Genomic DNA, 23,459 nt, shown 5'->3' with positions numbered 1-23,459 from the left:
TAAACCCAAAGAAGACCAATCTGCTATCGATATATCCTGGGATATTTAGTCCATTTAAAAATATCAAAAAACTATGTATAGGTCTTCCCAGTTGCAGAGGAAGTAACACCGCATGGTGGCAAATTCATTCCCGAAAACTCACTTAGTAAAAGTCACAAACAAATATATGATAATGCTTGATATACTGAATTTGATACACTGAGTTGATATATTGAATTTTCCATGAAACTATTTAGTGATATTTAATTGCACATCAGCTATTATGAAGGAGGTTTGATGGGTCATCGTGCAGGCGGGATGGGGGATACAGATACCTAAAAGAGCAAATTTCAATGCTCAAATCATTTAACCCTCCATGAGCCTTCAGAATTAACATAAAAAAAGTTAAAGGAGCAGGAATTAATCTATCCTCTCCCTTTGTTTTGACTAAGCCTGATAAGGGTACTACAGGTGAGGCTTCCCTTCTCAGTGTACATGATTTTATTACAATTCTAAAAAAAGGCTTATGCCAGTTTGCCTCTTACTCAGACTTTCAGTCTTGGCTTTTTCGCCAATTAGCCATGACTCTGGACTTTTTCATCACATTAAATCAACTAGATTTTAATTTAAACACATTCCTGAAAAGTCACTTAATTCATACAAAACAATTATATGATAATGCTTGGTTTAACAAATTTGATTCACCTGATTTTTCATGGAATTATATTTAGTGACATTTAGTAGCCCATTAGCTATTATAAAGCAGGGGTGGTGGGTCATTGTGCATGCAGGACGGGGATGACAGATACTTAAAAGAGCATATTTCAATGCACAAATTATCTAACTCTCCGTTGGCCTTCAGATGGATATATAGAAAGTTAAACGGATAGGAATTAATCTATCATCTCCCTTTATTTTAAATAAACCTGAAAAGTGTACTGCAGGTGAGTCTTTCCTTCTTAGCGTAGAACAATGTTTCTGAAATATATTTTAGATTTATATTTAACTAAACTGATTCGCTTCATATCTTATAATATTACATACAGTGACGTTTAAGTGCGTATCATCTATTATAAAGGGGGAGCGGAGGGTCATTTTGTAGGTAAGAGGGGGTCAGAACCTCATAAAGTGCATTCTACTTCCCAAACATCGTAACTAAATTGAATCTTCAAATAAATAGAGAACAGGTTTTGAGAAAGAGGGTGGAGTAGAACTTGATATATAATCCCTCTTGATTGCCCAGAATATTTTTATCTAAGTCTTAATTACTGGTGCCGGGGGGGGGGGAGGGGGATAGTAGTGCTCATCCCATTGAACAATTTATCAAATTCAGATGTCTAACAGATCAGAAACTGAAAAGGTGAGATGGGCAATATGAACTTCGCTAGTAAATCTCTTAGGCTTGGGGCAAGTGCCAACAAGAGCGTAAATGACAATATTTTATCCTTAGCATTTAAGCACATAGCCTATACACAATTCATTTAAACACCAGGGAATCCTATTACAGAATTCGCTATGGATTCAGCTGCATAGAAGATCGAAATTCCCACAAAATTTAAATCCATATGACAAGTACTACTTCTCCCTGCCTTGCCAAAATTTGTAGCAAAAATATTACCAAGAACCTAATCTCTATTGTGAAAATTTTCGTGAATCGAAAATTTTTATTCAAATATTGTCAAAAATTATAAATACAGTCTAATATTTTAATTCTTCAGCAGAAAAACTTAAAAAGCGGGACGCTACAAATCAATTTACATTAATTGGTTTGTACAATTTACCAGCGAGAAAGCAGGGGTTTATGGGGCCAGTAGTACACATCATGTTTAGTTAGGCTTGGGCACGATCTAAAATGAACGCTCAGAAATTAATTAAATTAAAAGTTTTTTAAACTGAAAGTAGAGTAATGTGAAAAGTTAAGACAAACATAAATTATTCTGTATACTAAGCGGATTGCCCCTTCCCCAATATATCATGCTCCAATCTACAAAATGTCCAATCTACAAAAATGTCACACATGCGTGTTATTTGTTTGTTTCGTTTTTTTCCAGGGTTGAGCGTATCGATTCAATAGCTCTAGAAAATGGGAGGCGACTCTTTCGAACGAAAATTAAAAGTTCTAGTGCCCTTTCTAAGTAGCCAAAGCGATTGTGCGACAGGAAATTTGTATTTAACAACATTTTGTGGCACAGAAGTGAGTGGGACAAAACTGGAAAATTATAAGGTAGAAAATATATTACCTAGTAAAGAACGAACAACAGCCCATAGTAACCAAAAGTAAAAAAAGTGTGCTTAGAAGAAAACTGCCTTGTGAAAAAAAAAATTGCCATGTGACAATTACTCAAGAATCGTAACTATTATTCCGGTTTGTTTTAAAAGTAAAGTTTATCGCGTAAAGAAATTTATGGTGAAATCGAAAAAACCCCGAAACCCCTCAAAAAAGTCCTCAGATCAAAATAAAAAGTGTACCATTGAAATCAGAAACCATTGAATAAGTTTTCCAAAATAGAAGCTTTTGTTTTCTGGAAAACAAAAGCACTTTTTTCAAGCCTCTATCCCCTAAAATAAATTCTGAATCTGACAGGGTCCCCCTCCGCATACAAAAAAAATATATTACTCTCAATATTATTTTAAACTGACACACATTCGTTATAATAACGAACAAGTCAGCAGTCACAAATGTATAATAAAATCCATATTTTTTGCAGATTTGAGTTATGGCCAAAACAAACATGGTTTTTTTACGCGAGCATTTTGGAGGGAATTAAATTTTTTTATCACGGTTACCTGTGATCAAGCTAGCGTACTTTGTCTTTAGAAAGAGTTCGGTTTCTCCTAAAATTTCACATGAAAACGCTACGTCTCTCTTAGGCGTTAGATAACCTACAAAAAGCTGGTCTGAGAATGCCTTTAAAGTCTCCTTTATGATTTAAATAAGATCGAAACTTATTTGTACTTTATTCTCTCAGGGAAATCGCAATAGCTGAAACTGCTCCTTTGAGATTAGTGTTCCTAGCCCGTAGTAAAAAAAAGAAGCTTGATGCGAAACAGTTTTGTAACTTGTGCAAACGATTATTTCTTAAAAGTAAACGGGAGAGCAACTTAGAAAATTCATTAGCGATAATTAGTGTTCATGATTACTCCTAAAGGCTTGCAAAATTTGACAAAGACATTTGCCAGAACAGAAAAAATATTTAAGAAGTGACATGTGGGATTAAAGATTGCTTTTGTTTTCTTTTAATATTTTATAAGAAATAACATTTTCTATTTTAAGATTCTTAGTTTTATTGATATTCTTACCTGCACAAAGATAAAGATTTGGAATTGGGGGGGGGGATTCATGAGCAAAGTCAGGATATTTACCAATAGGAGGATGTAGGTGATACCAGAAACTTTCTTTCATCAGCAATTAGTTGGAAAAATCGGGTCGTATATATATTTTTTTATATTAGACAATAGATGGTAACAAACCCTAAGTAAGGAGAACTCGTACTAAGAGGCATTGAAACTAAAGAAAAACGTTTTGAAAACCATATATACACTTAAAGATTTGTATTTTTATGGTGAATCCAAACATGTAAAACTCATTAAGTTTAATGTCACCCACTTGGGTCAAAGAAGCTCATAGCAATACTCTATAAGTAAAGCGCAACTCTTGTCAGTTGAAATTGAAACTCTAAAAAAGTTTTTATCTCAACTTATGAAACAACAACAAATAATATTCACACTGATTCTGAGTCTACAAAATCTATTTATTTTAAAGATATACATTTAAAGCTATTAGAGCATGAAATTAACACAGGACTAGTATCTAGCTATAAGCCACGCTAGATACTAGATGTTTTCAATAAGAACTGCCAACGGATTGTTTTGGGTACCCATCTAATTGACTAGCCCAATCTAGCTTTCTAAAACTATGATGAGAGAAAGGTTGAGATGACTAGGACGCGTTCTACGAGTGAAGGATAACAGACTGCAATTTTGTTTTCTTATCTGCCTGCCGTCTATAGCTAAATGAAATTCAGGTCGTCCCAGAACAGGACGGTAGGATGACGTAATGAAATATTCAAGGGAAGTAGGTAATTCAGGAGAATGTGAAAAATGGAGGCTTTGAATAGACTGAGATGGAAGAGGAGCCTGCATAACTCTGCTGGCCTCGGGTGGATTGGTGCTGAAGTGAGTGTTTTGTAGTAGTAGCAATAGTAGCAGCAAACAATATTGCAGATTCATTGAGTAAATGCAGTATATATGTTGAGAGTCAATGTAGTATCAGTGTTGAATTATAATTAGACCTTAGACCTTCATGTATATTAATCTGAAGGCTTATGGAGATTTAGACAATTTGAGCATTAAAATGGAATCTTTGAGGCATCTGGTACCCCTACCTACACAATGACCCACCTCCCACTTTTCATAGAAGATTGTGCACTATTCCATTTTAATTCAAGCAATTGATTTTTGAATTAAAATGGAATAGTGTTGGTTATAAAGTCACGGCTAATTGTAGAAAAAGCCAAGAAAGATGGTCCAATTGGTGGAGAGCAAACTTAGCATTAACCCCCCCCCCCTATCAGGATTGTATAAAAATTTTGTTAGTTCATTTGTTAAAAGATATGTCTATCTATTATCTGTCCATGCATTCATTACTAGGGCACTAGAACCAAGGTAGATAGTCAAAGAGCTAAGATATTGATAGAACCTATAGTTTTTTTTAAAGAATTTGGTTAATTTGGCAAGGGTAAACGGCGGGAGTAATTGTGCCTCTCTTATTGGACCAATATTTGTTTGTTATCTTTTAGCAAGTTACGCCTGCCTCAAGCAGTCTCAGGCAGGTTGACCAGGAATTAAAAACTGACCTAGGACCATTAGATTGCCTGAAATGAGAGGTAAAAAATGGACACCTGCCTATGGTCTTAGGCAGGTTTAACCAAGAATTTAGAATTGACACAGGGCCGTATATTTGCCAAGAATGGGGCCATTTTGTAATGAGTGTCAGGCAAGGCAATTGATCCAATTTATAAACTTAGAAATTTGCACTAATAAAAAAGTTAGTAAAAAAAACAACTTTTGTAATCACTAATGAATTCACCAAGTCACTAGTAAAAATGTTAGTTGAACAACAAGTTGACCGAAATTACAATGAGAATAAGCGCCCAAAGCCTACAAGAGCCTCCTATCTGCCTCTAATATTATGCAAGTGAACCCTATTATAAGCTAAGACAGTTGGGCTAACAGAAACTGAACTGTTCCAGTTCAGGTATTTTTACCAACAAAAATGCCCAGATAGTCAGTAATATGGTATTACCCCAGACTAGGCAGCCGAGGTAAGAAAAAAAAAGCAAAAATTTTCATTGATTAAAATAAAAAAAATGAAGCCATAACCCCTGCTGTTAATCCAAAAATTCTATATGAGGGGGTTACTATAGATGAAAAAATAGTGAAAAATGAAATTGGCTAAGAAAGATGGACTGAGCGAGGCAATGAATAGATACTATTTGGAAAGTGATCGGAGACAGCGGGCACCCCCTCCCCGCCTATCCGAAGAGAGAGAAGCTGACAAACTCGTGTCCAAGATCACTGACTCACTGGCTAATTGTTTGCAAAACAGCTTAAAAATTTAAAGAAAACAGAAGCAAAGTTCTGCGATTCCACAAATCACTTCTTAAAGGGAGTTTTTCTGTTCGGGCAAATTTGTCTGTCACGTTTTGCAGGATTCTAGGAGTAATATTGAGCAATAACTATCGCTAATGAATTCTCTCTGTCGCTATCCTGTTTAAAGATAAGAAATAATCGTTTGCACAAGTCACAAAGCTACCCTGCACCAAGCTCTTTTTTCCACGGGCTAGCAACGCTAATCTCAGGGTAGCAACGATTTTACCAATTGTCATTTCCCTGAGAGACGAACAAATGAGTTGGTGCTTGATCGTAAATACACCGTTAGAATATTCTCAGGCCAGATCTTTCGTGGGTAGGTGAGGTCGGGGTTGTCTCGGACATGGGGATGATCTGGACAATCAAGTATGAAACTCAAGTGGCTTAGCAAAAAAAAAAAAAATATATATGTGCACCATCTATTGCCCTATTATCAACCTAGTTTGGACCTTGATACACGCCACCATTTGTATCCCTTTTTTTTTTTTTTACAAAAAGTGGTTTTAACGTAAATATTTTTTCAAGGATTACGGTTTAAAATTTTACATAGGCTGCTGGATTTGCAACAGGATTTTTAATTAAAAAAAATAGCTAAGACAGCAGGGGCAAATCTCCAGTATTTTTATTTGGGGTGGGCAGAAGGGGTCTATATCCAATAGTCAAGGAGCATGGGATATATAATAAATTTTTCTCCAACTTACTGGGGGGGGAAACTGCCCCCCTTCCCCTTGAAACGACACCTCCATCAGACAAGAAGATTTTAGAGCAGACGATTTTGTGCCATCTATTGATTTTTTTTTCAAATTACTTATATTTCACCAAAGGACTCAGGGGGTTGGATGGGACTTGGCAATTGGGAGCAGTTTAAGACATTTTATGTCTGTCTGAGTCAATACTGTCTCTAAAAGGTTGGTATTTAGGGTAAAAACATGTAAATGAATTCCTGACAATAATCATTTTACACTCAGTAAAAAGGGAATACTTTGAATTTTAATAAGATTGTAGCTATACCTGCAGCCACAATTCCTTGCTATGTTTTTGTGCATATAAATTCCGCATAGGAAAAAGGCTTTGACTTTTTGTTTGCTTGAATCTAGTAAAAGAGTGAAACACAATTTTTACTTGGAATTTGGTAGAATTTCATGACCTCACTTAGATGTCACGGCATCCGTCGTTACTCCACTTGAATTGCCAAAGAAACCATGCCCCATCAAAAGACTGCTTGACCATATTTTTTAATGAGGAATGGGGATTGATCACTTATATCTCTCTCAAGTAACTAGCCAATCACGAGCAAGTGGGTTTAAACCACGTTTTTGTGGAAACTTTTTTTTTGACAAACTTCAGAGTGTCAATCCATGTTTGAAAGGAAAGCACACGCCTGACAGGATATGAAATGTTCGTGACTCAACTATCCTTTCTCAATCTGAAATTTTGACTACGATGCTGTTAATGCCTACGCACTATCCTCACCGAGCGTGGTCAAATTATGATAATATGCTTTTGAATTCTTTTTGTTGCCACTATGCCTCTAAGGTATGTCTTTCCGCGTTTCAGCTGCCAAGCTCGTATGCCAAGCTAAGCAGTGGGTCACCAGAAGAGCTAGGTCTAACTAACCAAAGCAGATGAGTCAACAGTAGCATCTTCCTTGAATCTATCAAGCTTCTTGTGAAACGTACGAAACCAGATGAAACGTGTCACTCTTCTACATTTGGATAATCGAGATTACAACAGTAAATTTTCATCTAGGAAATGGAAGAGCTTACATCACAGCCCCACAGTTCATTACATTTCCTAGAAAAATTTTCTTTGGCGAATATCGGGTCTGCTTTTTTCTCAATAAGGATATTTTACCGGATCATGTTTTTTTTCACTTTGTAGTTACGGACAGACCAGCATTTATGGTGCATAAGAACCAAAGTCCCTTGTTATCGACCGAGGTCCTAAGATCTATAGTCGCTTCCGGAACTTGTTCGACCTCTCCCCTCTGTGTCCACTGTTGGCCATCTGTTTTGGGACAAAAAGACGGCAACTGGGGACGCACCCAAATAATTACCGACACACCAGAAAAAGATGGAATAGAGGAAGCGAGAAAAGAAAAACAAAGAAGATCACGAAAAATAAGCGGGAAGAGTAACCTAAAATTGTGAAGGCATTGATGGCGGAGTTCTTGATCTCAGTGACGTCCCGGAATTATGACATTTCATCGCGATGACATGAAAGAAACTACTACTATTGAACTAACAAAACAAATCGTTTAAGTGCATGCATGTTGTCAAAGTGGCGTAGGCGGGATGTTTTAGGACTAATATAAGGTATAAAGTTGGAACTTTCAAGGAAAGTTCATAGGATGAAAAACTAAAAAAACACACTATATGTAAGCAGGTCAAGAGAGGGTATCAGAAATATTTCAAGGACGACTGTGGATACTAAGTTAACACTCTAAGGGTTACTACTTCTATAAGTATTAATAATACTATACAACCACTACAAAAGATTTAGATGAATCCAAATTTTCAAAATGGCAAAGATACGATGTTTTGGGAATAGAATAGGGGTTTTAATTTTATTTTTCAGAACAATTTGATAGGGTGCAATATCCAATCCAAATTTATTGTGTGCATCCAGATTGTCGAAAGGGCGTAAGGAAGTACTCTGACAGCTGTATGACTGACAGAACTGTGTGTTCTTAAGTGTGTTCAACAACTGGATTTGACATAAGTTTTGCTATCAAAACAAAATATTCTTGCCCCTATAGCGCCTGGTTAAAATACAAAACTCGTATTTTGACGAGTCTGATAATTTTGCGCTTTGGAATATATTCTAAAGTGTTAGCTATATTTGATAAGCTCTTACCAGCACACTATTAACGGGCAAACAGTTTGAACAGCAACTTTGAAAATTATTCCTAAATCCGAAGCTTCGTTTGCTCTCTGCTGGAACAACTGGAGTTTTCACTATTGAAGGTGTATCTGATAAAGCTGACATTGGACGATTAGGCTGTCCATTAAATGGGTTATCTAGCTCGACGAATTCTCGGTCCTGAAAGTAATCGTAAGCAATGAAGACTATCGAAGAATATAGTATATCCCTTGCGAATTGTCTTTTGAATTTTACAAGTATTGTGCATGGTGAAATTAAGTGAAAAATTCATTGCAGATAGCTGCAATCTATATAATGGAAATTCGCCTTATCCTTATGTAAGCCATTACAGTGCTAAATCTTGAAATTCACATGTTTTGGCAGCGAAATTTTCCAATTCTCAAATTGAGGAAATAACAAAATGTTTATTATCATTTCAATTTGAAATTTCATTAAAGAGGTAACTATACATTATGGCTAGCCATGAGGATAGAAAAGAGAAAACAACACTATTTAGTATATACTTTTTTGTTCATTTTGAGTTTGATACTTATAGAAAAGTATTTTGAGAAAATTCATAGGTTCTTTTTATAGAAGGGCAATATTCTTATGCTGCTGAGATATATACTACAAGAGAAAAAATCTGGAATTATAACTCAAAACACTGAGTCAGTACTTTGAGTTTAGACGAGATTACCGGTTTGGTTATAACGGAAGATTCTCTGTGAGAATTTGCAGAAAACTTAACGGTAGGTTTGGCTGAGCGTGGGGATTTGAAGTAACGTGTAAAAAGAAAAGTTCCTTGGAGATTTCCAAGACAGATTTTCTCCTCCCAGAGACAATATGGTAGGTTAAAGGACATAACCGCACAAGCTCTAATTTATCTAGGTTGATTTATATGGAGATTAAAATGGGAGGACTAGTATTACTCTGGCCTCCTCATCCAACATCTTATGCGACTATTAAAGGCTCTGGAAAACTAATTATTTGTCCTTAAATCTTAAAGGGCTGACTTTTATCTGTACTATTTTCTAGCTGAAAACCTATAGGTGAGCTCAATAGTTGAAGCTTATTGGCAGTTAAAAAACTTGGCAACTTTGCTGAATAATTTTGAGGCTAATATCACACCTTGAGCGTTATCAATTCGACAATCCCTTTATGTTAATTAAACCGCCTAACAAATGGCAAATTTACTATCTTTGAAGAGGAAATAACTGTTGAGGGTGGCCTTTGGATTCTTTTGTTGCAAAGCCGTTTCCTTTGAATACCGATAAGTCGGCTTTAATTCATTAGTGCTAATTATGGGTGGTTCTGCCTGGAGCTGGGCTAACGGGAGATGTTTGACTGATCATTTGAGAGAAAAATGTAGGAACTATTTTCTTACAAAGGCTAGTCTATGATTTGACTGACTGGAATACTTTTGCTCATATTAAGTTTCGGCGATAGGGAATGTAGCTAGTCCACTTCTTACTCCACAGCTTTTTCAAAGACAGCTCTAATTAAATATTGGTGGATCTCTGTGTTCATGAATATATTACATTAGTCTCCTAGAAATACTCCTGCAATATCAGGGCTTATATTACTTTTTAAGATATTTTACAATGGTGTGCGAGAAAATATTTGATTGTAACATGTTTTGTTTAATTTTTAAATGAAACTCTGATCCCAAAGCAAATTAGAGGGAAAATCCTGATTTATGGCAATTTTTCTTTTTTGGACCCTCACAAATGGCCCTCCTTCGTTTGCACAGCTGCTAGTCAGGTCATTGGACCTTGCACAAATTGAATAAGCCTTGAAAAAAACGGTATTACATCTTGCATTATTCTGTTCAAATTCCGACAGAAAAATTAGTTTTTGTGACTGCCACTAATTTTAACCTCGCATATGCAAGAGCTGGTGTCAATTAAAAGGGCAAGGGGCATGTGATCCATTAGACTTTTTTACCCCTCCCCCCTAGATTTTGAAACATCATTTCTAGGGTAATATTCTTGAAAATGGGTTTTAAATTCGTATTCTCATTAAAGAAAATCGGCAAATTTGTCCTCCTAGATTTCGGGAAGTAAAATTTCCTTCCTCCTGACCCCATAAATTTTCTAATTTGTTACAACTATGTACAAGCAGAAAAGGTGAGTAGTTTATCGAACAATAATGTTATGTTCTAAGCATCAATTATTGAATAATACCTTGTGGAAATTCACCCTTGTGCAATCTGATGCACTTTCCATATGATTGTTTTCACTTTTTGTCATTCAATATTTTTTACCGCGTTCCTTGTACGTTTTCTGGTAATTTTACTGTTTACTGTGTATCATGTCTCAAAATTATTGGATGTTATTTATGGGGTAAAATAGGGTGATCAGTGTATCGAATATCATTCAGCTAGCCTGAATGACTGAATAACATGTGACTCAGTTTTAGAGAACTCATTAGATCGACACCCCGTCAGGACATGAACACTTGACCTGAGTTAGAAAGCGCATATAGAGACCCTCTTTAATCAGAATCAACCTTTAGAACTGATTTATTAATAATACATAATCATTTAAGAAAGTTTGGTTTAATTTTCATAAAAAACAATGCAGATAGTTAAAATATATCTTATTCTATTAACACATTTTAGCGTTTAAGAAACTTGTGTTTAAATTTTCAGATATAAGAATAAATTTAATCATTTAAGAAATTTGGGGTTTAGTTTTCATAAAAAGAAGGCATGTGGTTAAAACACATCATATATTATTAAAAATATTTGATATTTTTAGAAACTTGGGTTTTAGATTCCGAAGTAAGAACATTATGGTTAGAAAACATCTGGTTTCATTAATAATATTGGATCATTTGGGAAATTTAGGGTTTAATTTTATTAAAACAGAACCTACACGGTTCAAACACATCTTATTTTATTCAAAATGTTTGAACATGTAAGAAACTTGGGCGGTAGATTTCAGAAATAAGAAGACACACGTTTCAAAAACATCTGATTTATTAGTAATAATTGATTATTCAGGAAACTTGGGTTATAGTTTTCATTAATAGGACACAGATAGTTAAAGCACATCTGATTTTATTGATAATATATGATCATTCAAGATACTTGGGTTTTAGCTTTCATAAAAAGGAACGCACATGGTTAAAATACATCTGACTTTATTAAAAATATTTGACTAGTTAAGAAACTTGAGTTTTAGTTTGGTAAAATCAGGACACATGTGGCTATAATAAATCTGATTTTATTAAGAATATTTAATCCTTTAAGAAACTTGAGCTCTTAATTTTATGAAATGAGAACGCACATGGTTAAAATACATGAAATTTATTAATATTTGATTTTTTAAGAAACTAGGGTTTTAGTTTTTATTTAAAACAGAACGTAAACGGTTCAACATACATTTTAGGTTATCAAAAGTATTAGATTATTTAAGAAACTTGGTTTTTAGTTTTCAGAAATGAAAGCAAACAAACAATGTTAAAATATATCTGATGTTATTATTGACATTTGTTCACTTAATAAATTTGGTTTTAAGTTTTCACGGAAATGAATGCACACGGTTAAAATATGTCTTATTCTATTAAAAATATTGGAAAATTGAAGAAACTTGGAGTTTAGTTTTCAGAAATAATAACACACACAAATAAAAAACATTTTATTTTTAATTAATAATATTTAAGCACTCAAGGAACTTAGGATTAGTTTAAAACAATGGGAATGTGTTGCACCTCAGGAAAAGTTAAACTTCCTCAACTGGCTGCACCCCCAGAGCCATTGAAGACTTTGCTTACTGGAACTACGTCAGAATCTAAGCGTTTTTTTTAATCAGAAATCAGAAAATATAACTCATGTTTCCAAATGACGTCGTTTGGTGCCCAAATCGAAAATCCAGATCAAATTATGCCTACTTTCAAAGTAAAAGGGCAAATTTATCATAGAGCAGGGTCCCTTCTACCATTCTCAGGCGAGAATCATAGATTTTTACAATTGTACTTCATCAGTGATACAAATTCTGAATTGAATGCACGTTGCGAAATTTCTCCCGAAGTTGAAAGGACAATAGTTTCCCAATTGCAACATCTTTTCCACGAAAATAATACTTTAGTGCGTCTGCTCAAAACAGCCATCGATTTGATGCCTACTGATACGCATAAAATTGTTATTTCCGCTGACAAAACGCCTCTTGGCCAACATGTGCGTAGATACAATGCTCCAACTATCGACGAAGTGGCAATCGTTATGGTCGGTGATCAGTTTTTACTTCGAGATATTATTCTTCATTAGCGAATGCTCAGTTGGTAAGAATTACCGAAACTCAGCGATGCCACGATGCCCTACAATATCCTATCATTTTTTGGGATGGAGCCGACAACTATCACTTTAATATTAAATTGATAAATCCAGCGACTAACAAAGAAATGAATAAGAAATGCAGTGCAATGCAGTATTATTCCTATAGACTAATGATTCGGCAGTATGAAGATAATTATATTTTAAAATGCCGTCAATTGTTTCACTAATAAATCGTTGATATGTATGCAAAAATTGAATCAGAACGTTTGCTATTTATCCATCTGAATCAGACCAAGCTCCACTCTGAACAATACATTCATTTGCGAGATGCAGTTGTAAATGACGGTAATACCACAAACGTTGGAAGATTAACGATTTTTACCTTCGTCATATGCTGGCAGTCCTCGTCATATGTATATATATGCTCAAAATGCTATTGCGTATGTTCGTCTCTATGGTCGTCCAGATTTATTTATTACATTAACATGTAATCAATCTTGGGACGAGATACAGCAGCTTTTACTTCAAGGACAATCGGCGGTTCATAGACATGACATTACGGCCCGTGTCTTCCGGCAAAAGTTGAAATCACTGATAAAATACATAGTAAAACTTGAAGTGTTCGGGTCAGTGCGATGCTGGATGTACTCAGTGGAAGGGCAAAAACGAGGATTGCCACACGCACATATACTAATCTGGCTAATTATAAAATTACTTTATAAGTTATAAGGGTTATAAGGGTTATATGATATTGTTGTAAAAAATATGATACATTGACCTTTCGGTGCACTGAACGAATTTTCACCATGCATGGCCAAAGGAAGGTGCACAAAGCAATATCCTCGACTTTTAGTACCCAACACAATTACTGGCCATGATGGTTACCCACAAATTTAGAAAAAGATCTACTGAAGATGGCGGTAAAACAGCAATAATAAAGAAGCGTAACGGTACCACCATCAAAGTAGATAACCAGTGAGCTGTTCCATATTCCTAATTATTGTCAAAAACATTTAATGCACACATAAACGTTGAATACTGTAACTCCGTAAAGGCAATCAAATACATATGCAAATACGTCAACAAAGGCAGTGACATGGCAGTTTTTGGCTTGCAGTCCGAAATCAAAGACATCGACGAAATCGTATAATATCAGGCTGGAAGATACATAAGCAGTAATGAAGCTGTTTGCGAATTCTTTCATTTCCGATACATGAACGTAGTCCAGCTGTTGTTCACTTAGCGGTACATTTACAGAATGGTCAACCTGTTTATTTTTCGGAATCCAACGCGCAACAAAGAGCCCTGAATCCACCGGATACAAAGTTGACTGCTTTCTTTTCGCTATGCAAAAATGATTCTTATGCAAAAAATTGCTGTATACAGAAGTGCCTTCGTATTACACGTGGAATACTAAAAATAAAGTATTTGAAAGTCGAAAACAGGGTAAGTCAGTCGACGGCCAACCTACCATTTTCAAAGATACCACGATAGGAAGACTCTACACCGTTCACCCCAATCAACATGAATGCTTCTTTCTACGCCTGCTTTTGGTGAATGGACCCGGTCCGACGTCCTTTGAGTATTTGAGAACTGTAAACGGTACTATACATGACACTTACCGTAGTGCATGCCAAGCTCTGAATTTATTGGAGAATGACCAACACTGGGATAACTGCATCAATGACGCGTGCGAAACGTCAACTCCAAGTCAAATTCGTGCATTGTGTGGAATCATACTAACAACTTGCTCTCCTTCAGCTCCTACAGAGTTATGGGAAAAAATAAATCGAAAATGTCCAAAGATATACTCCATCGAAAACGGTTAGAGACGTCAGATATGACTTTTGATTTTACATCAGAAATTTGTCACTACACTTTAGTTATTATAGAAGATTTGTGCGTATGTATGGCCAACAAAGCTCTTCAGGATTTGGGAATGCCTTCACCTAATCGTACCGCTGCTGTTTCGACATGTTTAGAATTGGATCGTGAACAAAGTTACAGTAAGAGTGATCTATTGTCGTATGTACAAAATAACATTTCCAAGTTAACGTCAGAACAAAAAGACATTTATGATACGATAATCCATTGTGTCAATAACAACGTTGGAGAAATTTTCTTTTTGGATGCGTCAGGAGGTACTGGTAAAACGTTTGTGATAAAACTGATTCTGGCATCAATTCGATCAAAAAATGATATAGCGTTGGCAATTGCGTCGTCCGGAATACCCGCAACATTGCTGCCTGGTGGAAGAACTGCTCATTCCGCTTTGAAATTGCCTCTGAATTTTCATTCTACAGAAACTCCCACGCTCAATATTTCCAAATCATCTGGGATGGGTAAAGTATTGCAGCAATGCAAACTTATTATTTGGGACGAGTGCACAATGGCACACAAAAAATCGCTCGAGCCTCTGGATCAATGTTTGAAAAATTTGCGAGGGAATTTGAAACCCTTTGGCAGCACATTAATATTGCTTGCGGGAGATTTCAGGCAAACATTACCTATAATACCTAGATCAACTAGACGAAATGAATGCTTGGTTTAAAAATTCCAATTGATGGGCACATGTAAAGACATTAAAATTAACTACAAATATGCGTGTCCGATTGCAAAACGATGACTCTGGTCAAACATTTTCAGATCAATTGCTAGCAATTGGAAACGGAAAGCTCCCAGTAGACTCAATTTCAGGACGTATACAACTACCTGCTGAATTCTGTAATTTAGTGGCGTCCAAAAATGAATTGATTGAAAAAGTATTTTCGAATATTCTAAACAATTATAAAAATAATAAATGGCTAAGTGAAAGAGCGATTCTTGCACCCAAAAATATAGACGTCCACGAAATCAACAATATTGTTTTGACCAAGATTCGAGACAAGGCAGTCCTTTACAAGTCAGTCGACACAGTTTTGGAACCAAATGAGGCGGTTAATTATCCATCTGAATTTTTGAATTCCTTGGATCTTTCAGGGTTTCCACCACACGTGCTACAACTAAAAATAGGTATACCAATAATATTGTTACGTAGCGCAGTTAATTTGTATTGTATCTATCTATCTATCTATCTATATAAAAACGAGTTGTGTGTATGCATGTTTGTTTGTTTGTGAAAAGAGCGTTTGCATATGACGTCATTCTAAGTACACAAGGCTTTGTATTTGCACGGACAATGGGAAAGCCAAGAATGCTGTATGTTCGTAAGTTTTACGTAGTTCAAAACACATATATAAATCTATCCATATTCATAGGTGGTACACAGGGACACAACTACAATGGGGCATAAAGACTTACGCACGCGGGGGGCTTGGGGGGGGGGCGCGAAGCGCCCCCACCAACTAGGTGTAGGGGTGGCGCGAAGCGCCACCTTAACAGCTAGTTAAATATATAACTGTCCTAGGAGAGACTAGATATAAAGTAGCAATACAATTTATAAAGATACATAATTGTAAAGATACAATTTAGCAATAAGGTTTTTAAAACTGAGGATTTCACGTAAATTGTCATTGTTGAAAATTTTTTCATTCTTCAATGGATTGGTAATGTTAATTTTCGTCTGTTCTATGGAAGAGTTGTCTGTGAAACCACCCTCTTTTGACTCACAGTTTCTTAGTCGATAATTTGACACAGCTCATGCATATTGTTGTATTCCCATAGGGTTTATCCTTAGAGTCAAGATTATTCACCAGGCCTTCATCAAAGAAGTCAAAAGATATTACTTTAATATCATACAGCGTCCTCTTTCTTAGAATGTCTTATGGATTTTTGATAATACAATCGACAAGAGCAACCTTATACTTTCCATCGTCCAATCTGATGACGGGGGGGGGAGAGTTTTGTCCAAAAATAACCTGTCTTATTCAAATTGTCGTAGATTTGATCAGAGACATTGGGCATAAGCGTTACATAGAAATCATTGGGCATTGTATATGTTTTCAGCAGATATCCAAGAATGAGAATCAGAGTTCTATCCTAGCCAAGAAACAAGCTACTGTCTCTTGCTCTTATTAGTAAGACTGTTTAATGTCTTTTCAATGTGATATATTCCAGTGTTTTTAACTATTTGTAATTCATAATATAAAACACACCAGGAATCTCATAATTTTTCATGTCACGTAGACGATACGTTATGGGTGAAGTGTTTAAGATTTTGGAAACTTTAAAACAAATTTTTGGACAGTAATTAATTATCTTTTCAAAAACATTAATAGTTCGATCGATTTGAACAGTATCACCAAAATTGAATTTCTTCTTTTTCACTCCTCCTTCATTGGAATATTATTTAAGAAAAGTGTCAAGTGTATTGCTATCTCCTCAAAGAACTTCCCTAGGGCTAAAGTTGGACAGGGACTGATGAGGACCTTGATTGTAAATCAACATGAGTTTATCCAAATCATGAATAAAAGCAGCAGTATTTTTCAATATACAACAACTTAAAATTAAAAGTAAAATAGTTCTCATCAATCCTTCAGAAAAAACTGCCCTTTTTGGACTATGACTATTACGCAGCATTGTATTATATTTTTCAACAGAACTTTCTTTACAAGTGGATTAACAAATTCACTACCCCGATCCGTTTAAATCTTCTTATAAAAGTGTGTAACTCGATTCATTCTGTAGATACTCTGCCACTAGCTTCTTTTCAAGTCTGGTGACTTGAGCAAATGTGGTGCGTGGACTTAAACATATCACTTCACCAATTTTCTCATAAACATGTTTCAAAGCTTCAATCATTTTGAACGTACATACGTAGTGAAATGTCCGCTACCCTTTTACGCACTAACAGGTCAGGGTGATAAAGTGGTATTAAGATGCCTTCGTTTGATTCCCCTCAGTCTCGTCAAACCATTGTCACTTGGCGCGCTAGTATTTTCTGAAAATAATTTAAAACATCTTTTGATATTCGAATAAATTCCTTTAACCACTTTAAAATATATTTATTGCCAATAAGACTTTTCAGGTAGTTTGACGAGTTTAAAAGTTTATGCAAATGATAGTCAAAAGATACAAGTCTTTAACGATTTGTTATCAAATCTGATAAAAAATCAAGTTGAACGTAGGTCTTGCCATGGATTTTAGCCTGATTCAAACTACCGTCAATTTGAGCAAGTTCACTTTCAGTGAGATAAGTCAAGAGTCTTTTACATTGCTCACAATAGAAATGCAGAGGTCTGAAACACTTATCAAAACTTCAGACAAATCTCATTCTTTTGGTGGTGCTTGTGGTGGCATTGAATTTTGAGTCATTTTTGTAATCAATGACATTTATATTGATTGGTCTCTTACGATAGGGTTTATGTTTGTCGACAAGTTGAATTCTATTTTGAGGCAAGATTAATTTTTCATCATCGGTAATTCTCTTATTGTTAATGAATTTATTGATATGGTCTTCAAAAATTCTCCTTTAGCGAAAGGGCGAGTTGAATTGGATTCATTTCGTAGGATTAGGCCATCTAGAGGAAACTGTTTACAAGTTCTGAAAATATCGACAATAAACCTGTAAAAAAGTATCACCTGCTTGAAGAAGTCATTTTCTTTTATAATCGTTTCTTTTGTTTTCGGCTGCAGCTTTTAAGGCACGTACAAGTGAGCGATGATATACATGAAATTAACGAATTTTCTGTCAGCATCTTGTTTGAATGTGACATTAATAATCCACGGTTTCAGTAAAAACAGAGGTTTTGAATTACCTAAGACGACGAAAAAATGTCAGTGTTAGTTCGTTTAGTCACCAGATGGCAACTAACGACCTTTTGTACCTTTCACTGGCATATAAATGGTAATTTTATTGTCAAAAATATCAGTGACCCTACGTAGATCCTCGGGTGTGTTCTGAACTAGGTCCACTAGAATATAACAATAGGATTAATTCGTTGCCTGATTGTATGCCGAGAGTAGAAATTTCGTTTCATCCGGATGTATTAGTCTGTTTAAAGTTATGAGGGAACTTGAATCACGAACAATCTTGTAGATGATACAGTGTAATTCAAAGCAAGTGTTTTCATACATTTGCTCTGATGAAAGAGATTGTGTAGAACCAAGGTTACGGATATCTGTTCATGATAAAATTGAACAGTGAACAATTTTAGCATCTTCTGATATCTTTCTTTAATGGAGTCAGGTAAATCATCAATAATCAACCAAGTTATCGGTCAAGAAAAATGTCAAGTCCCTGCATGAATTTCGTGTCTGGCTCAATAGTCTTTATTTTGTCATATAATTCTTGCCAGACACAGTAGCATTGGTAAATGTTTTTGTGGATTTTCTAAGCACATTTAATACGATTTTGAATATTTTTATGAAAAAATATATTTTAAATAATAATATTTAAAAAAAGCCACAAACATACAACAACAATTCTAGCTTCCTAAAGAACAACAACACATATGCTGAGATGATCGAAAAAGAACCAGTATCACCTATAACAATGTAAATGAATTTTAATAATACTTAAAAAGGATCCCCCACCTCTCCCCCCTCAGAAGGGTGTTTCAGCCGGCCGAAGGCCGGATCCCCCAGGTCGGACGCGGGGGGGGGGGGGGGCAAATAATTGATAAATATTTAAAAAAATATTTCCAAAATACACAGAGATACAACAGCGACTCGGCCTTGCTAAAGAGCATAAAACATTGCTGAGATGGAGGAAAAAGGACCTTCTCCCACCTATAAGAAATGGATCTTACCCACCATCCATTGACTTTTTTCAGACAAGACGATGTCTATATTCTAGACATTTAGTTCGATGTATGTTAATGCCCATGGGGCAGCACCTTCACACCGTCCAAAAACACATAGACTTTATGCAAAACGGGTGACAGGGCATTCTTTCCCACACTAACTGTGTAGTTTTGAAACTTTAAAGGGCGAATCACCATGACTACTTCCACACAGTTTCCATAAGCACTCATTTCGAGATTTTCATTCACATAATGTCTAGGCACACCCTTGGAGACTTTTTTGATTTCCTCATTGTGTTTTTGTACACAATGTACCTTCGGACCTGCAAGCACACCATTGGAAATCAATTTACTCCCCGTCTCGAATTTAATAATAATAATAATTTATTTGGGGCCTGGTGCTTCGCTAGCTCCTGGTAAATGGACTTCTCCCAATTGGTGAAGTTCATTCGAGAGGTGATGTTCATACCTTTTCCACATCTTCTAATAAATTTTCAGTTTCAGCTCTCAGCAAAAGCGAATAGATATCTCCATAATATAATTGAACTCTTCCCTCCCTCTGCCATTGACGCCTACCCACATTGTAAAAGAATGACAAAATGAGTTTTTCTTTAAAGAGATCTGTAATTGTGCTAACAGCAGTAATATTTTATTTAAATTAACACTTCTTTCCTTCCTATTTTAAGAGGACCATATTAGAGTCTGTGATGGTGAATGATGTGAAGTTCGGATCATCAGCAATTCAAGCACATACTTTTGGGTCGGTTACAATGTCACAACGACTTCTATCGCGCACACTATCACAAATTTTTACCAAAGTCTGAATTTAAAATGAGTTTAAAGATTTTTTTTTCAACCTTCGTTTTCACTTCTGAACGTCTACCGACAAAAGTGTCAATAAACATTTCAAATACGGCTTTTCGTCAAATTAGAGGGCTCTATGTATCTTTGTGACCTTGGAACCGTTGGCCAGCATCCATCTAAGTTTTGGTTTTGAAAGTATCCAGTGTAGACCCCCATCCTCTAACAAAGAAATAGTATATGATCTCAAAGAGTCTTTAGTCACAGGTTTGTTTATGTATGGAAAAAAAAAATCTTTTACCGAGTCCAGAGGCCCACCGGTATTTCACCATCAATTTTAAAAGCCATCCTTGCGGTCCATTCTCTTCTACAGTGGCAATGTCGGGGAAAATTGGAACACAAGGATTGTTAAGACATTTGTAATTACCCCTCGACAAAGAGTAGTGAAACATTGCCGACGGATTAAGCGAGTTTTTATCCAAAGAAAAATATCCTCCCCTCATTAATCTTTCTACAAAAAGATGCTGAAGTCAGTGATCAAGCCTAATTTAATCTTACTGCATTGTAAGAATTAAGTCCATCACCAGACGAGGAGCGAAAAAAGAATAACCCAAATCGAACATAAATTCCTCATAGATTTATCCGCGTTTTTAAACAAAATATCCAGCCACCTTAATAAATCATTTGCCAGGTATATTTTACAATAATCCTCCCCATATTTACACCCTCCCTTAACCCAACCTCTCTTAGAAAATTAATAGTCGGCAGTTGTGCATTGATGGTCGTGAAGTGAACCCCAAAATGATTCGATGGACGGTAATTTATCCTCAATCACCCTCGAGGAAGAGTTTTGAACTCGTACAGGTATATGCCCTTACACGTTAATAAATAATACATTCCATCGTCTGAAAAGTGCTGTTTAATTGGCTTTAATTAATTGGCTTTAGGACTTGGGAAGAAACTATAGGAATTTAAAAACGGATTTTATTCAAGCACGTACTACCATTATCTATAGTTTTCCATTGTAATACTAAAAGCAGGAACTTCTCAGATGTTTTGGGTATGATATTATATGACAAAACCATCCATTGATGTGCCATCTACAACTTCCCCTCGTTGCAAATGAGCCAACGCCAGTAATACAAATTTCAAATCGTGGCGGAAATCGTACACATAAACAGGTAGAAAATATAGGTATCTGATGTTTAAATTACATGATTGATTGGCCACTCCACGAAAGTTACTCTGTCCTGATAGAATCGGGGTGCTCAAAGTGACACTATTGCAAACTGAACTACCTATTCCTTTCCCATTACCCTCAACAAATTTCCCGTTACAAACCAAACTCGTCGTTTGTTAATTGGGTCATTGGATAGGATATATTGCGCAGCCATGAATTTAACTTATATGCTGTTTTAGTAAATACTGTCATGGCTGCGCCCATAAAATTCTCCCCGCGCAATGTCTCAAAAACCTCTGCCAATTGCATGGTATTACACGAGTCTCTTTGTGTGTGGGCATAAGAGAATGAAATGGTCTGACTGTTTTGTAACATGATTTAAATTTAATGAATCGTACATATCAATAAGTTTTCCTTCGTGGTCTAAGTCTAACTTGTCACTCTGCAGGAGTGGATTCTGAAAGTTCTCAAATCGCAAGATGGCCTTGCCACCGCTAACCGTTTCCACAGATTGGTACCCATGACGCTTGTAGTGCCTCTTATGATGTTTTAATTTTAATCCTGTCTGGGATTTAGAAACATACGTTGAGACAAAGTAGAATATCCCCTACGGTTTTCACCCTCACTTGGAACCTGACAAATATTGGGTATTAGAAGAAAATGTCCAATAAAATCGGGTTCACTGGCAGGCTTGTAAAGAAGCCATACCCAATGTTTAACCGATTCAATGGGTAGAGCCCTTACTGGATATATTACCTCCCCTTTTTTTGACTGCACTCGGCCTCCTGAAATACTGTACCATATTGTAAAAGTGAAACACTAATCTTAAATGTTCAGTAGGCCGCTCAAAAATATTTGTCAATTTAAGTGTTACTAAATAATGACCATTTAAACAATCAAAATGTACTTCAGGGATTTTTAGGTCCTCCTAAACAGCAAAAGGGTTCAAATGTGTCTTACTAACATACCTTGCCAAGAGTTTATGAGCCGCCACTAGGAATGCATATTTGAAGTGCTAAACAACCGTATCAGAACAAAATTGTCGTCACTTTAACACTTGTTTAAATCTTCATTATATTTTATGAAATTTGACTTCCCCCTTCCACCTCTTAAAAACATTCTTTTTAAGTTTACCCACATTCACATCTAAAGTCAATAAACAAAATGACCACCCCACTACCCCTCTTACTACAAATATCCAATTTTGTCGCTATACTATCCACACAATCCATAAATACACCCTCAAAATAAGTCCAGATGAAGTTCAGATTGCAGATAATGTGAATACACCTCATCTGCCTTTGTTGATGGATGCCTTAATGCCATCCCTCTCGCCCCATCCTGAATCACTGTTACAAGAAGGGCTCGATTCTTGCCCACCTAGGAGTGCACTGTTTCTACCGAATCCATGATGATGCTACGCATCATTAGTGAATTAAACGGATCGTCCCTAACTAAGCCCAATGTACATATACACTGTGCAAGGAAGATTCGGTTAAATAGATCCGAGGTAAAACAGGGGCGCTATGGGAATTTGTATGTCCCGCGCCAATTTGTCCACCTTCATTGTGATGCGCAGTTTGAAATACCCTGCTCACTCAAAATACCCATGAGTATATTAGGACTGAGGTGATCAGCCTAAGCAAAAGCATTCTCTGATAAACTTTTGGGTTCGAAGGTAGTCAATTGACTCGAACCCCCTGCTGAAGTATTTGTTAGTTTATCAGTGTTTACAGCACCAAGAAATCCGCACCAAAATATGAACCAATAGTCAATAAGGGAATTAAAATTTTACATAATCACCAGGGGACAAGTTTACTTACTGGACAAAAAAGGGTTGCCTCAATATTGGCTAACAAGAGGATTATTTCGCAACAGAATAGTTAACATAGTTTCAATTTTTTTATTTTTCCTCAGTTGCTTTGGTGTTCTCATTGAACTAACTCTAATATCATCCTCCCCTACGCGGATCAGTAGTGACAATTATATTTATTATTATTGTTGGTGGTTTTATTTTTTTTTA

General features: G+C 35.9%; 1 protein-coding gene across 5 annotated transcripts in view; it reads right to left on the bottom strand.

Annotated features, from left to right (window-relative positions):
* LOC136029582 (potassium voltage-gated channel protein Shal-like) overlaps positions 1-23,459 on the bottom strand; it is a 249,845-nt gene that overhangs the window by 51,203 nt on the left and 175,183 nt on the right. For 4 of the 5 annotated variants that reach the window (XR_010618087.1, XM_065708079.1, XM_065708096.1 and 1 more), the window contains exon 5: positions 8,488-8,673. The exons of the other annotated variant lie outside the window; for it this stretch is intronic. Coding sequence is in view for 3 of the 4 variants with exons in the window: in XM_065708079.1 (XP_065564151.1) it covers positions 8,488-8,673 (186 nt within the window). In the remaining variant the exon portion in view is untranslated. The remainder of the gene's footprint in view (positions 1-8,487; positions 8,674-23,459) is intronic. 5 annotated transcript variants of the gene reach the window in all.

Source organism: Artemia franciscana, chromosome 1 (genome assembly GCF_032884065.1).
Source record: "Artemia franciscana chromosome 1, ASM3288406v1, whole genome shotgun sequence".
In the NCBI taxonomy this organism is placed as follows: domain Eukaryota; kingdom Metazoa; phylum Arthropoda; class Branchiopoda; order Anostraca; family Artemiidae; genus Artemia; species Artemia franciscana.
The sequence above is the reverse complement of the archived record's forward strand: the minus strand, read 5'-3'. Positions and strand labels throughout refer to the sequence as shown.